Genomic DNA, 15,004 nt, shown 5'->3' on the forward strand with positions numbered 1-15,004 from the left:
GTTTAAAATAGGTAGCCTCTAATATAAAGAGATAAGGCGCGCTTAACAACTGTTTGACAAATTAACATGACCAATCCTCGGAAAAGATATATTTTGAACTACAGTAATAAGGTTGGGAATCGACTGGGTTTTGTGACGTATGATTGTGTGTGTGATTATCATTGAATTGACAATCAGTGAGCCGGTAGCGATGGACTGATAGCCACGCCGGGTTCGATAAGTACTGTACAGTGCAGGCGGAATAAGTAAGTCCAAAGAGTAACTATTACTTATAATAATTATATGTTGGGTAAAGCCCCATTTGGACGGTTCAAGAATTTTCATTACATTGCGGTATTTGGTCGATCGATTGAATCCATTGTACTCCGTCGTTAGCAATGTATCGAATATTGCATGCAATAAGTTCTTTAGTCGCTTTTTCATGATTTTTAAACCGGTTTTGAAGTAGGTAGGTACCTATGTTTACATTTTCACTTGAATTTGCTAACGTAAATAAATACACCTATTGGTGAATCGAGGCAACAGTAGTTCTATGTACCGTATACGTTTACAACTTTGCCCTTTGAACATAACTTTGCCCACCGCGTCACAGTCTGTAAAAGTGAAATACATAACTTAAAAATAGTTACACTTTCTTTTTAACCTGTGTTTTATAGCTAATAAATAATAATATTGCTGGAAACACTGGTCTATTCATTGACGTGCATGTAACATCAGTCACGTCACGCGTGAGCCAGCTGTGAGTGCGGACTATGGATGTGTTTTTTGGTGGGCCAAAGAGGATCTAAAAACTTCGATGGTATCTCGGTCTAGGAAAGTCCCACGTGTATGTAATTTTAACTGTAACTTTTATGCAGTTCAGAAACGCTAAAGACGAAATTTCCACACATTATCTGTATTACTTTTGCAATTATGTTATAAACATATATGTATTTAGGTGACACTTTTTACAACATTGCCCAGCACAATTCTACCCCATTTCTACCCTTAGGGTTGTCACTCGCATATTAACAAATGACTTGACCCCTATATACATTACACTCTGTAGAGCCACCATGACAGCAATAGAGACGGAGACCCTCCTCGAGTACATCCTAGTGGAATACAGATGGCTACTGGCGTTCTTCGTGCTCATGCCCATGTCCTTCGCGTGGAAGGTCTGGTCCAGCGTCAGGAACTATGTGGTGTTCAAGATGAACAGCGCGCCCAAGATGCATGAGAGGAAGGTTAAAGACGTTCAGAGACAGGTAAGTTCTAGATGAAAGCATTTGTTACATACAAAAAGCATACATCATACAAGTAATAAATTGTAGTGGGATGTACAATAAGTACCGAAAAAGTAACTTTTCCATTTAAAATAACTTTGCCCTGCGCGTCACAGTTCAGTAAATGCGAAATAGGTAAGTGAAATAACTTGAAAGTAGTTACAGATAGGTATACTTTCTGGAAAAAGTGACAAGTAGGTAGGTACATTTAAGTTATTTTGCTTTTACTGAACTGTGACGCGGTGGGCAAAGTTATGTTGAGTAGAAAAGTTTTATACTTTTACGGTAACATTAAGAATGAAATAATATAAACCAACATGAAAATAATAGTTACATAAATCGGACTGTAGATGCCAGCATTTCTTTTTTGGATTAAGTACATTATACTGATTGCAAAATTACTGCAGCATTGAGGTGAAAAAGGTAAAATTTTTGTTTTTCCCACTTAAAATTAGTAAATCCTGGCATTATCATTGCTTATCTACTAAAAACTAAAAGTCAGCCGCGAGCTTGTGATACCGCTGACTGGAGTTTTACCTAACTTATCATGCGAGCTCTTAGGTGTTAACTATCTTTCCAGCTTAGTTCAATGTCCTATCTTCCTGGATAATTCATTCAATGTTACCTATCGTAATATTTTCTGGCGGGCTAGCATGAGTTTCGTTCTCGCGCGCGACTTCATACGTCTTTCGCGACTTCAAGTATGGAGTCGCGCACGAGAACGCAACTCATGCTAGACCGTCTGGTTTTAGATAAAAGCGTGGTTGGCTGGGGATCGCAGCACCCGTCTATGCACAGCGCGACCCACCTGGCAGACCATGTCATTCCGTCAGGGCCTCTACAAGAAGACCTTCACTAACATCAATGTGAACCTTGTGGACGTGCTCGAAGTGGATCAGAAGAACATGGTAGGCAACATGGCATGCAGGCTGTAATTGTAGACAACATTTAGGCTCATTTTCAATACTAAAATGGGTCCATGGTCTTATGGTGGTATTCGGGGGCCCTTGCAGATACACTTCGACCCATAGGGATCTTTTGTGCAATTACCCCCTAGGAAAGATCCGTCAACTACTCAAAGAGCTTTTCCCACCATCTCCATGTGCTGGATGATGGAGCTCAAATGGGTCCATGACTAATTAGTCGTATTATGTATAGGCAATTGCCTATACATATCTCCGGTAGTGATTTCATTCTTGTGCTGTGTCCCTAGCAAGCCAATACCATTATACCAGTCATGTCAAAGTGCCGTTCATATTATAGGTTACCTGTTATACTTACATTTAGCAATTTTAATCAGCTGTAACGGCGGAATGTGCCATGTGGCTCATACCGTGACACCTAGCTGAGTGAGGACCATTTAGCGCAACCTCTCATTTTGTGTTCTCTTTGTTAGTTTTTAAGGTTATAATGTTATTGTGCTAATAAATGCTTTCTTCTACTTCTTTTATATTTTGTTCCCGCCGCTATATGCCGGTCTCGCATTGGCTTATACAGCCAAGAGAGACGTTAATTGTTTCTTGCTTACAAACGCTGCATAAATCATCTGTCAAGATGTTAAAGGCCTGATGATTTTGTTCGTCCGTTATGATGACAGAACAAGAAACTTTATTTTATATGCTTCCAAATCCAATAAATCTAAAACAGAACGTTCTTTTAAATAAATGGTAATAACTAACAAATGAAACATTACAGACAGTCCGCTGCGAGCCCATGGTAACCATGGGCCAACTAACCAGTACCCTCGACGCCCTGGGCCTGTCCTTACCCGTGGTTCCTGAACTCGACCAGCTGACAGTCGGAGGCCTAGTCATGGGTACGGGCGTGGAGACCTCCTCACACGTGCATGGACTGTTCCAGCACATTTGCCTGCAGTATGAACTGGTGTTGGCTGATGGGTCGGTGGTCACTTGTAGTAAGGTAAGGGTGTAAGTGGATCAGCTGACCGTCGTAGGCCTGATCATGGGAACAGGCGTGGAAACCTCCTCACAAGTGCATAGGCTATTCCAGCACATTTGCCTGCAGTATGAACTGGTGTTAGCTGAGGGGTCGGTCGGTGGTCACTTGTAGGGTGAGAGAAACTCTGTGAGCTACTCATAATGAATGCTCTTTATCATCTTTGCGCTTTATGTGCTACTACGTGCTTCCCAGTCCTGTCAGTAAGACTCAACGCATCTCAAACGACAGGATTCTTTCTGCGTATTTTCAAATCAAAAATAACTTGTATAATAATATAATGTTGTACTCTGTGGACAGTATTTTTGAGATAAGTATGAATGAATAAGTAACATTTTTTCAGGACGAGAATGCAGAACTTTTCTACGCAGTTCCCTGGTCATATGGCACACTTGGATTCCTGGCCTCAGCTGTCATCAAAGTCATTCCTGCTAAGAAGTAAGCTACGTATCTCTATACTTAATAGTTTAAAGAATAAGAAGAATAAAAAGAATAAAAATTGTTTATTGCCACACACATACAAGAATACACAAACGATAAGAGAAAAACAAACAATTATACATGTAGATAGGAGACATAACATAGTTTCTTAAGTCTATAACAATGGTGTGACAAAAGGAATGGACTCAGCATTTGCTGTGTTACAGACTAGCTGTCACAGCGCTGGTTTTCAGTTCACCCCTAATTACGAATAATATATTAAAGTATAAACAAAGTGTTTTTTTAATGTATTAGTTACTAAGTCTAAGATAACTTAGCAAAGGTAAGGCAAGAGAAAAAAAAGGGCATGGGAAAAAATAAAAATATAAATAAGTATTAGCTAGGGCAAGACATGACATGAAAAATTACTAGGTACTATTCATTAGATGTTACAAGGGTGCTTAAATATTCTTCTGTTTATAGAATAATATTGATTTCAGTTTAGATTTAAAAGTATTTTGGGACACATTATTTCTTAGAGGTGGAGGCAGATCATTCCAGATTTTGGCTGCTGAGAATTTAAAGCTCCCTCTATACCCAACAGTTTTGTGATGCGGTAAGGATAATTTATTTTGTATTTTACTTCGGGTGTTCAGATGGTGCTCATCCTTTAACCAGTTAATTTTTTCATAAAGGTAGTCGGGTTTCTTGGTTGTTATAGTTTTTTTTATAAGACAGGCTAAGTGCAATACTCTTCGGCCCGCCATTTTAAGTATACAGTTCTCATTAAGGTATGGTGAGACGTGGGCTCTCTTTGGCACCGAGTAGCAGAATCGCGTGCACGCATTCTGTACTCTTTGTATAGCTTGGGCAGTTTTGGCAAATATTCTTGGCCCGTAGACAGCATCACAGTAATTGAACTGTGAAAGTACAAGTGATTCCACCAGCATTAACCTGACTGGCTCAGTTAAATGATTCCTTATGCCATATAGAATTTTCAGTCTATAGAACGCATTTCTAATTTTTGCATTGATGTGCTCGATGTAACGCAATTCCTCGTCAATTAACAGGCCCAAATTTTTCGCCGAGTGTACTTTTTCAACCGCCCGTCCGTTAATTAATATATTAGGATTATGGCTTGATACACGATCACACTGATGTTTGGTTCCTATGACTAAAAATTTGGATTTTGTAGGGTTAAGAACTAAGTTGTTATTAACTGCCCACTGAAATATAATATCTAAATCCTCGTTAATTTGTGCTACAGCCTGTGCTGTCTCTTGTGGATCAAACGATAAATAAACTTGTGTATCATCTGCATATAAATGAATGGAACAGTGCTTTAGTCTATTACTGAGATCAGCTGTAAAAAGTGTAAAAAGAATTGGACTTAAAATGGACCCTTGTGGCGTTCCTCTGTTTAAAGGTTTTACTGAAGATCGCATTTCCTGGCCTTCTTCATTTTCGGTTAGGACATACTGTTCTCTATTTGAAAGGTACGAAAAAAACCATTTTCGTGCCGAAAACGAAATGCCATAGTAAGACATTTTAGCCAACAGAAGATCTTTGTTGATACAATCAAAGGCTCTTGAGAAATCTAACAATAGTTCCGCCTGGATCCAGCGAATGCGCCATCAATGCACTGCTAGCATCCGTTCCCATCCCGATTTGTTCGCATATTGCACGCATCCAGTTGATCGTACTGATTAAGTATAAAACTTTGCCCGTTAATATAACTTTACCCACCGCGTCACAGTTCAGTAAAAGCGAAATAACTTAAAAGTGATAGAAAGTGAGTGAGTGAAAGTAACTGCTGAACTGAGACGCGGTGGGCAAAGTTATGTTAAAAAACAAAGTTTTATACTTTTACGGTACTTGCTAAATTTATACGCACCATTACACTTTTTTATTAGCTTGTAACTTTATTCTCCTAAAACGGATTCTTAATAATTACAGATATGTTCGACTAGAATATCAGCCGTACACCAGTCTGCCCGAGCTCTCCAAACGGTTCCAAGAGGAGTCCCTCAAGAAACAACCGCACCAGTCCGTAGAAGCACTGTTATACAGCAAAGACAAAGGAGTTCTGATGACAGGAGACATGGTGGATGAAATAGGAGGTGATGGCAAGGTAAATATACTTCTCTGGATCAAAACTTTACGCCGTTAAAGTCCATTTTCATACAATTCTTCTTATATTTTTTTGTGTGGTGTCTTTTCCATTTTTATAGAGGTATTTAGGTAAATACCAAGAAAAGAAGTAGATGGTAAGAAAGGGATTAAACATAAATTAGTTGATTGAGGCTGGTGAAATTGTAAGAATTAGGGGGTTGAACGTTTACCTTACTTCTTTTTGTTGTTGGTTCTTCCAGTACAATCCCATTGGCAGATGGTACTCGGAGTGGTTCTACAAGCAGGTGGAGCGTCACTTAGAGAACTATGAGAGAGGGAGCAAGCAGCCAGTCGTCGAATACATCCCGCTCAGGCACTACTACCATAGACACACTAGGAGTCTCTTCTGGGAGTTAAAAGTAAGTTACATGTGTATTCATTGTGTTCTAATTGGGGTTGTCACATAAAAAAAAGTATATCCTGTCAAAAGTACCTACAGCATAACCTTCAATTTCCACTGCTTAAGTCCAAACTTGTAGCTAAGTCCCCCGTAATCCTGACACAAGACTAAAAATCCTGACATGTCAGGGAAAATCTTGACATATGGCAACCCTAGTTCATCAAAAACACAAGACCAAAAATCCTGACATGCCAGGGAAAATCTTGACATAATGTTATGGCTACCCTAGTTCTAACAACGAAGGTACCCAAGGCCCAATAAGGGCAGTTTATTATCATAACTATACCGACGGACGGCAGCAAAAAGAAACAACAGCATAAGAAACGAAGGTACTAAAATATTGACTGGTAAATATTTGGGTGCAAACTCATATTATCTTTCCATATTGATGAAGCCGACTGCAAGATTAAAAATCGTGCTTAAACCCTGTTTGTTTCCAGGACATCATCTCCTTTGGCAATCACCCTCTCTTCCGTCTGCTGTTTGGCTGGCTAATGCCTCCCGAGGTGTCTCTACTTAAGCTGACGCAGCCCGAGGCCGTTGGCAGGCTTTATGACAAGGCTCATGTCATCCAGGACATGCTGGTGCCCATAGAGACATTGGAGAAGGCTGTACTGCTGTTCCATGAGAAATTTAGGGTGAGTTCAAGTTGCATCTTACTCTTTTAGCAACCACCCCTGCTGTTCTGCTGGCTAATGCCACCAGCGGCGGTAGCACGGTCGCATTTTTATCACTTGTCACCATGCCTGTCACGTTCTAACAAGTATGTAAGTGCAAAAGTGACGGGCATAATGATAGGCGATAAAAATGGAACCATGCTGCGCCCGCTGAAACTATACGATTACCACCAAACGGGCGGAGCGGATTTCACATACGGCCGCAAGTCGGTCGGCTCGTCGCGGACGCGGATAGCTGCGGACGGACTCCGTCGCTTCTGCCATACAAAATATATAGGCACATTGAAAATGCGCTCCAGCGCGGCCCACTCCAGCCGGTTGGTTGGAATCGTAGTGGAGGGAATAGTGTCAATTTCGCATTTGTCAAAAACTTGCTTAGTGACTCTGGATTGCATCATACATTTTCTGTTTATTAGATAAAAGTATAAGGAAACTTAGCACTGGAATATTTTAAGGTATGTTTAAGAATGTGATAAGTCGAAATGAAAGCATAACGTGTACTTATTAATATTACTATATTGCTTGATTGATCTGGCTGACCGGCTGACCTGCATTGTCCCAGAGCTCAGGGTATATTCCTGTCTACTTTCGCAGGTGTACCCGATGTGGCTGTGTCCCTTTAAAGTACCCAACAACCCTGGGCAGCTAAAGGTCACGGGCGACTGGCAGATGTTCGTCGACATCGGCGTCTACGGCGTGCCTACTGCTCCTGGATTCGAAACTGTAAGCCATATTTACCTTAATAATCCATGTTTGCCGTGAAGGATACCTAAATCTACCCGTTGAAGTCATAGACAAATATACGAGTATGTATATCTGGGGGCACGGCCGTCGTGCCCCCGCCAAGACGATACGAAGGGCAAAAGGCAGTGCATATCTTTTCTCGGCACGTTTCGTCGTATTTTCGAACCCTCATAGTTTCGGCCTGGATAACGCTAGAGCTGATATTTTTAATATAATATATAACGGATAGGAAAGACAATTCTATGATATTAGCATGTTTAGCTTATTATTTACTAGTTCCTGTTTACATAGTCCCATCCCATTTTTTGATAAACTGTCATTCAATAGAACTTGCTAACTATGTAAACAAAAGTTACTAGTAAATTGACATTCAGTGTCAATTTTAGTATGGCGATTTGTTTACATATAGTTAGCAAGTTATATTGAATGACAGTTTAGATAACGATATTTAATCTCTATGGTAGCAGATTTTACTAGTTTCACGCTAGTCACTTTGTCCTTGAAGATCCCCCTCACTTGGAAAATGGCGAATCAATCGTAAAAAGCGTTTGCTAGACGTGATTTGTTTAGTGAAGGAGGAGACGTGTTGACGAATCTGCTGCGGCAGCACGGTCGCATTTTTATCGCTTGTCACCATGTCTGTCACGTTCTAACAAGTATGTTAGTGCGAAAGTGACGGGCATAGTGACAGGCGATAAAAATGGAACCATGCTGCGCCCGCTGCTATCTGAAGATTTAGGTACGTTGCTTATACCCGCTTTGCTCGCAGGTTTCAGCAACCCGCAGCGTAGAAAGCTTCGTGACTCAAGAGAAGGGTTTCCAGATGCTATACGCCGACACGTACACGACCGAGGAAGAGTTCCGCCGCATGTTCGACCACACGCTGTACGATAAGGTTCGCGAGTCGCTGCCGTACTGTCAGCAGGCCTTCCCCGAGATATACGGCAAGGTCAACAGGAGCGTGAGGAAGTGAACCAGTACACCCAAGAATCTACTCTATTCAGGGTTGGGCAGTATTTCAATTACATGTATTTGAAATACGTATTTGAAATACAAATTAGTATTTTGTATTTGTATTTCAAATACTACCTCAAAAGTATTTTGTATTTGGTATTTCAAATACTGCACTCACATGTATTTAGTATTTTGTATTTCAAATACTTCAAGCTTCAAAATACATTTCTATAAATACATTTTATTAAATTCTATAATCCTAAAATGTCTAATCTCTCGCACAAGCTGTGAGCCGACCGCGAACCTCTGATCCAGCCGAGATACAATTTTCATTGGCTGGATACTGGATCTATATTAGGTCAACTTCTGCGTGGAACTTTTCGTTTAAATCTAGGGGATAGGGTCATTGCAGTAGTTTCCGTCCATGCACTAGTTTTCGACGACTTGACGGATTATCAAATATATATTTCATTTTTTATTTACTACTTTTTGCGAAATCTTCATCTTCCTCGCGTTGTCCCGGCATTTTGCCACGGCTCATGGGAGCCTGGGGTCCGCTTGGAAACTAATCCCAGTAATTGGCGTTGACACTAGTTTTTACGATAGCGACTGCCATCTGACCTTCCAATCCAGAGGGTAAACTAGGGCCGTAATTGGAATTAGTCCGGTTTCCTCACGATGTTTTCCTTCACCGAAAAGCGACTGGTAAATATCAAATGATATTTCGTACATAGTTCCGTAAAACTCATTGGTTCGAGCCGGGGTTCGAACTCGCGACCTCCGGATTGCAAGTCGTACGCTCTTACCGCTAGGCCACCAGCGCTTCCTTTTTGCGAAATATCATTGTTATATGTAGACAGATATATTGCTTAGACGCCTTAGACATAAGGATTGAAATCAGTCCAAATTTGTGCAGGAATGTAGGTATATATTCAAATTTCGTCAAGTGGACGTAAACTAGAGCTGGACGAAAACTAGCGCAATGACCCTATAAGTTTATATGAAAGGATATTCGTTAACGTTAAAAATAAATGCTAAACAAAAAAAAAATAAAGGTATATTTTGTAATTGAAATACATTATTTTAAACACTGTAATTTGTATTTTGTATTTCAAATACCCGTCACCAAAGTAGTTTGTATTTTGTATTTCAAATACTTTTAAAAATGTATTTTGTAATTTGTATTTCAAATACGTGGAAGCCAGTATTTTGCCCAACCCTGACTCTATTACAATGCTCTTAAAGTTCAAACTAGTAAAACCACAGTAGCTTTTTTATACAGTGTCAGTTGTTCGACCACACGCTGTACGACAAGGTTCGCGAGTCGCTGCCGTACTGTCAGCAGGCCTTCCCCCAGATATACGGCAAGGTCAACAGGAGCGTGAGGAAGTAAACCAGTACACCCAAGAATCTACTCTATTACAATGCTCTTAAAGTTCAAACTAGTAAAACCTCAGTAGCTTTCTTATACAGATTCAGTTGTTCGACCACACGCTGTACAACAAGGTTCGCGAGTCGCTGACGTACTGTCAGCAGGCCTTCCCCGAGATATACGGCAAGGTCAACAGGAGCGTGAGGAAGTGAACCAGTACACCCAAGAATCTACTCTATTACAATGCTCTTAAAGTTTAAACTAGTAAAACCTCAGTAGCTTTCTTATACAGATTCAGTTGTTCGACCACACGCTGTACGACAAGGTTCGCGAGTCGCTGCCGTACTGTCAGCAGGCCTTCCCCGAGATATACGGCAAGGTCAACAGGAGCGTGAGGAAGTGAACCAGTACACCCAAGAATCTACTCTATTACAATGCTCTTAAAGTTCAAACTAGTAAAACCACAGTAGCTTTTTTATACAGTGTCAGTTGTTCGACCACACGCTGTACGACAAGGTTCGCGAGTCGCTGCCGTACTGTAAGCAGGCCTTCCCCGAGATATACGGCAAGGTCAACAGGAGCGTGAGGAAGTAAACCAGTACACCCAAGAATCTACTCTATTACAATGCTCTTAAAGTTCAAACTAGTAAAACCTCAGTAGCTTTCTTATACAGATTCAGTTGTTCGACCACACGCTGTACGACAAGGTTCGCGAGTCGCTGCCGTACTGTAAGCAGGCCTTCCCCGAGATATACGGCAAGGTCAACAGGAGCGTGAGGAAGTGAACCAGTACACCCAAGAATCTACTCTATTACAATGCTCTTAAAGTTCAAACTAGTAAAACCACAGTAGCTTTTTTATACAGTGTCAGGTGTTCGACCACACGCTGTACGACAAGGTTCGCGAGTCGCTGCCGTACTGTAAGCAGGCCTTCCCCGAGATATACGGCAAGGTCAACAGGAGCGTGAGGAAGTAAACCAGTACACCCAAGAATCTACTCTATTACAATGCTCTTAAAGTTCAAACTAGTAAAACCTCAGTAGCTTTCTTATACAGATTCAGTTGTTCGACCACACGCTGTACGACAAGGTTCGCGAGTCGCTGCCGTACTGTAAGCAGGCCTTCCCCGAGATATACGGCAAGGTCAACAGGAGCGTGAGGAAGTGAACCAGTACACCCAAGAATCTACTCTATTACAATGCTCTTAAAGTTCAAACTAGTAAAACCACAGTAGCTTTTTTATACAGTGTCAGTTGTTCGACCACACGCTGTACGACAAGGTTCGCGAGTCGCTGCCGTACTGTCAGCAGGCCTTCCCCGAGATATACGGCAAGGTCAACAGGAGCGTGAGGAAATAAACCAGTACACCCAAGAATCTACTCTATTACAATGCTCTTAAAGTTCAAACTAGTAAAACCACAGTAGCTTTTTTATACAGTGTCAGTTGTTCGACCACACGCTGTACGACAAGGTTCGCGAGTCGCTGCCGTACTGTCAGCAGGCCTTCCCCCAGATATACGGCAAGGTCAACAGGAGCGTGAGGAAGTGAAGGAGTACACCCAAGAATCTACTCTATTACAATGCTCTAAAAGTTCAAACTAGTAAAACCTCAGTAGCTTTCTTATACAGATTCAGTTGTTCGACCACACGCTGTACGACAAGGTTCGCGAGTCGCTGCCGTACTGTCAGCAGGCCTTCCCCCAGATATACGGCAAGGTCAACAGGAGCGTGAGGAAGTGAAGGAGTACACCCAAGAATCTACTCTATTACAATGCTCTAAAAGTTCAAACTAGTAAAACCTCAGTAGCTTTCTTATACAGATTCAGTTGTTCGACCACACGCTGTACGACAAGGTTCGCGAGTCGCTGCCGTACTGTCAGCAGGCCTTCCCCCAGATATACGGCAAGGTCAACAGGAGCGTGAGGAAGTGAAGGAGTACACCCAAGAATCTACTCTATTACAATGCTCTAAAAGTTCAAACTAGTAAAACCTCAGTAGCTTTCTTATACAGATTCAGTTGTTCGACCACACGCTGTACGACAAGGTTCGCGAGTCGCTGCCGTACTGTCAGCAGGCCTTCCCCCAGATATACGGCAAGGTCAACAGGAGCGTGAGGAAGTGAAGGAGTACACCCAAGAATCTACCCTATTACAATGGTCTAAAAGTTCCAACTAGTAAAACCTCAGTACTGCGGACTATTGCCTTATAGTAGGTATATCTGTAGAAATAGGCATAATAATGACAAACGCGAGTGAAGTGAAGACATGTGTGAAGGCATAACGAATTTAGGTCATTATGTGAAATTAGAATTACATACGTTTTATATAGGTAAGTAGGTAATATTATTTTATTTACAAAACAGTCAACTGTAAAAATAAATAGAATAAAACATAGGTACATTTCTTAATTTCTAATTTCTAACACTTTAGAACAGCTAATTAGGTGAGCCAACCTAAATTAAGATTTCATGGCAACTTTTTCTTTGTAGGTTATCTTGCAATGTACCTACTTATAAGTTACTAAACGATTACTGTAAGTTACCTTTGTCCAGTTTGTTTAGCCCTTTTGATGCTTTTTCGGTGCATAAATGCATACCTAGAAATAAATAGCTAATTCGCAAATTCGATGTTACAAAAGCTGCTAATAAGTTGCCAATTAGCAACTTTGTTATTACAAAAGTTGCCAGTTAGCAAATATAATGTTCAAAAGTTACTAAATTTAGTAGGCTGCAATAGCTGCTAAAAAGTTGCCAATTAGCAACTTTGTTATTACAAAAGTTGCCAGTTAGCAAATATGAGGTTAAAAGGTTGCTAAATTTAGCAGCCTCTCTACTGCTACTGCAGTTAGTACTCGTACTGCGACACGATGACGACGAGCCTCGCCACGGCGCTGCCCGCGAACTGCCGGCGCTGGTACAGCGACATCGTCAGCTCCAGTTCCGCCACCTGCGGCCCTTCCAGCGCGCACAGCAGGGACACCACGCACATGTTGCCGGTAGGCCGCGAGCTAGGACATGACGCGCGTGAAGTTACTTATGTGATGATCACTTTAGTTATGGAATCCGGCAGGGTTCGAAATTATCCAGATAAATATAGTCTTTGATAATTATCGCGATTATCCGATAATGATTCGATAAATATCGGATAATTATCCCAGGTCACAGAATAAATAATAGTACTAAGTACAGAAGTCTCACTCTCTAACAAAACGCGTCTGTTACGATCAGCGCAGATATGGCCGCTAGGTGGTCGGCCACGCGCGGCTTATGGCTTCCCCCAGAATTGGGGCCGAACGGATGTACTTTTAGCTACCTGTAGCAAAGCGACGAAATCGCGGAGTGAGACACGCCTGCCCAGGTATGGGTGGTGCTATATTTATTTTCTATGAATTCTTTGATAGATTGGGGCGTTTCTTATATTTTGGTTTTGAAATTTTAGGTTATTATAAATTCGATAATTATCAGGCATAAAAATCACGATAATTATCAAGATGACTATCATTGATAATTATCGTTTCCCCCTGAAACCCTGGAATCCGGGTATAATGAAATCAGTTGCTTGTATTTAAAGAAGAAAAAAAATCTGACGTGGAATCGAATATGGCGAGGATAATAATGACGCGGCTAGCTCAAGTATATGTTGCTGGGACTGTTGGGGCCATAAAACAGTATGAGTAGATACTCACTCGAAACAGGCCAGACTTGCTGGCGTGACTCCCGGCGCTGCCTGCACGTCGACCAGCCTCATCTCGAAACTCATGAAGGAGTCCGCCCACGCTGGCCCGTGCATCGTGAACAAATCCACCTGGAAAAACGTCATGATTAAATTAAACTGTCATTAGATACTGACGTAATAAACCCGGATTTTCCTAAGCATGGCATTCTAACGCAGCGTACTACGTAGGCGAACAACACGCGAACGCGAAGCGAAGCGATGCGGCGCGGGGTGAATCAATCCTTTGATACCTATAGAAGTGTGTGTTTATCTCGTTGCCAACGCGAACGCCGTGGGCCCGCCGCGCTTATTGCTTACGTAAGACGCAGCGTATGCGGCAGGCCGCGGTGCGCCTCTAAACTAAACCGATGGTTAGTTAGCGTTTGTCAGACTCAATATACTCACCCGACCGAGGGGAAGGTAGATATTCGCTACGAAGGTAATAAAGTTGTAGCTGTAACTACTCGGCTGGTGCACACAGTCCCAGTCTGACATCGCGCAAGTCCGCTGGATGCGCGAGCATCGGCTGCAATGTAAAAAAATATAGTACATAAAGACAAAACACATTGATCAATCCCTTAGAACAGTAATCCGCTATCCGGAATCCACAATGCGCTTGGATCTGTGCTGGATATAGGAAACGTAACCTAAACAACAGGCCGTTACTGAACGTGCCACCACTGCTACCTATTTCTTAATGGCATTTTGACTTCTAAAACTTGTTTTGATGTAAAGAATCCGCGCATTGGACATATACCCCATCCCATGAAGTTCTATATATAGTAGGAAGTAGCAAAGACTACGAGAATGTTTCCACTTTACCAAGCGGAAAAACATGCTACAGTCTATTTACTTAGTTCTAATTTGTTAAAAAGTCACTTACTGTTTCGCTTCCAGCTGGTATCCTGCTGGGCAGCTGATGGTGTGACAATGGTAGCTTCCCCGCGTGTTTTGACACACTTGGCTAGGATCCGAAGACCGAGCACACGAAGCTTCGCCAGTCTCGCACTCGTCAATATCTGCAAAATAACAAATTTACACAATCTCTAGAGCACTCCCCCTAAAGACTTTACAAGTACGTACTTGATGTACCTAAATTTTTGTTTCCTACCACTGTAGGTACACTGTAAAATAAGAATAATCAGAGCATTAAATTGTCATCGATATTCATTTCTCTTTTGGACGTACCAGGTTCCAGTGTCCTTAACTTTATAAAATTAAAAAAAAGCAATGCTGCCGTGCTCGTATTTTGATAGTCCATATCCCTTGGGACATGAGTTGAGCACCGGTATGTGCCAGGTTCATTGATGATTCAAGGTGGGCGCGAACTC

The 15,004-nt window shown here is 41.6% G+C and overlaps 2 protein-coding genes across 2 annotated transcripts in view; one reads left to right on the forward strand and one right to left on the reverse strand.

The window, feature by feature from the left end:
- Positions 1-1,051: 1,051 nt before the first annotated feature.
- Positions 1,052-8,607, forward strand: LOC134658296 (delta(24)-sterol reductase-like). Its single transcript, XM_063513919.1, has 9 exons — positions 1,052-1,247; positions 2,018-2,173; positions 2,961-3,185; positions 3,565-3,659; positions 5,598-5,772; positions 6,014-6,172; positions 6,654-6,851; positions 7,485-7,613; positions 8,404-8,607. Exons 1-9 carry the CDS (start codon positions 1,056-1,058, stop codon positions 8,605-8,607), a joined length of 1,533 nt encoding a protein of 510 aa, XP_063369989.1. The 5' UTR covers positions 1,052-1,055.
- Positions 8,608-12,768: 4,161 nt separating this feature from the next.
- LOC134658509 (latent-transforming growth factor beta-binding protein 4-like) overlaps positions 12,769-15,004 on the reverse strand; it is a 32,373-nt gene continuing 30,137 nt past the window's right edge. The window contains exons 22-25 of the mRNA XM_063514194.1: positions 14,557-14,692; positions 14,079-14,199; positions 13,645-13,763; positions 12,769-12,966 (exon numbers count right to left, since the gene is read on the reverse strand). Coding sequence (XP_063370264.1) covers positions 12,804-12,966; positions 13,645-13,763; positions 14,079-14,199; positions 14,557-14,692 — 539 coding nt within the window. The 3' untranslated portion in view covers positions 12,769-12,803. The remainder of the gene's footprint in view (positions 12,967-13,644; positions 13,764-14,078; positions 14,200-14,556; positions 14,693-15,004) is intronic.

Source organism: Cydia amplana, chromosome 22 (assembly GCF_948474715.1).
Source record: "Cydia amplana chromosome 22, ilCydAmpl1.1, whole genome shotgun sequence".
NCBI lineage: Eukaryota > Metazoa > Arthropoda > Insecta > Lepidoptera > Tortricidae > Cydia > Cydia amplana.

Excerpts from the sequence above, each read along its gene's own strand:
- LOC134658296 (XM_063513919.1), top strand. The coding sequence starts at position 1,056 with ATGACAGCAATAGAGACGGAGACCCTCCTCGAGTACATCCTAGTGGAA. Across the intron at positions 1,248-2,017 it reads TTAAAGACGTTCAGAGACAG|ATAAAAGCGTGGTTGGCTGG; the intron begins GTAAGTTCTAGA and ends GTCTGGTTTTAG. Across the intron at positions 5,773-6,013 it reads AAATAGGAGGTGATGGCAAG|TACAATCCCATTGGCAGATG; the intron begins GTAAATATACTT and ends TGGTTCTTCCAG.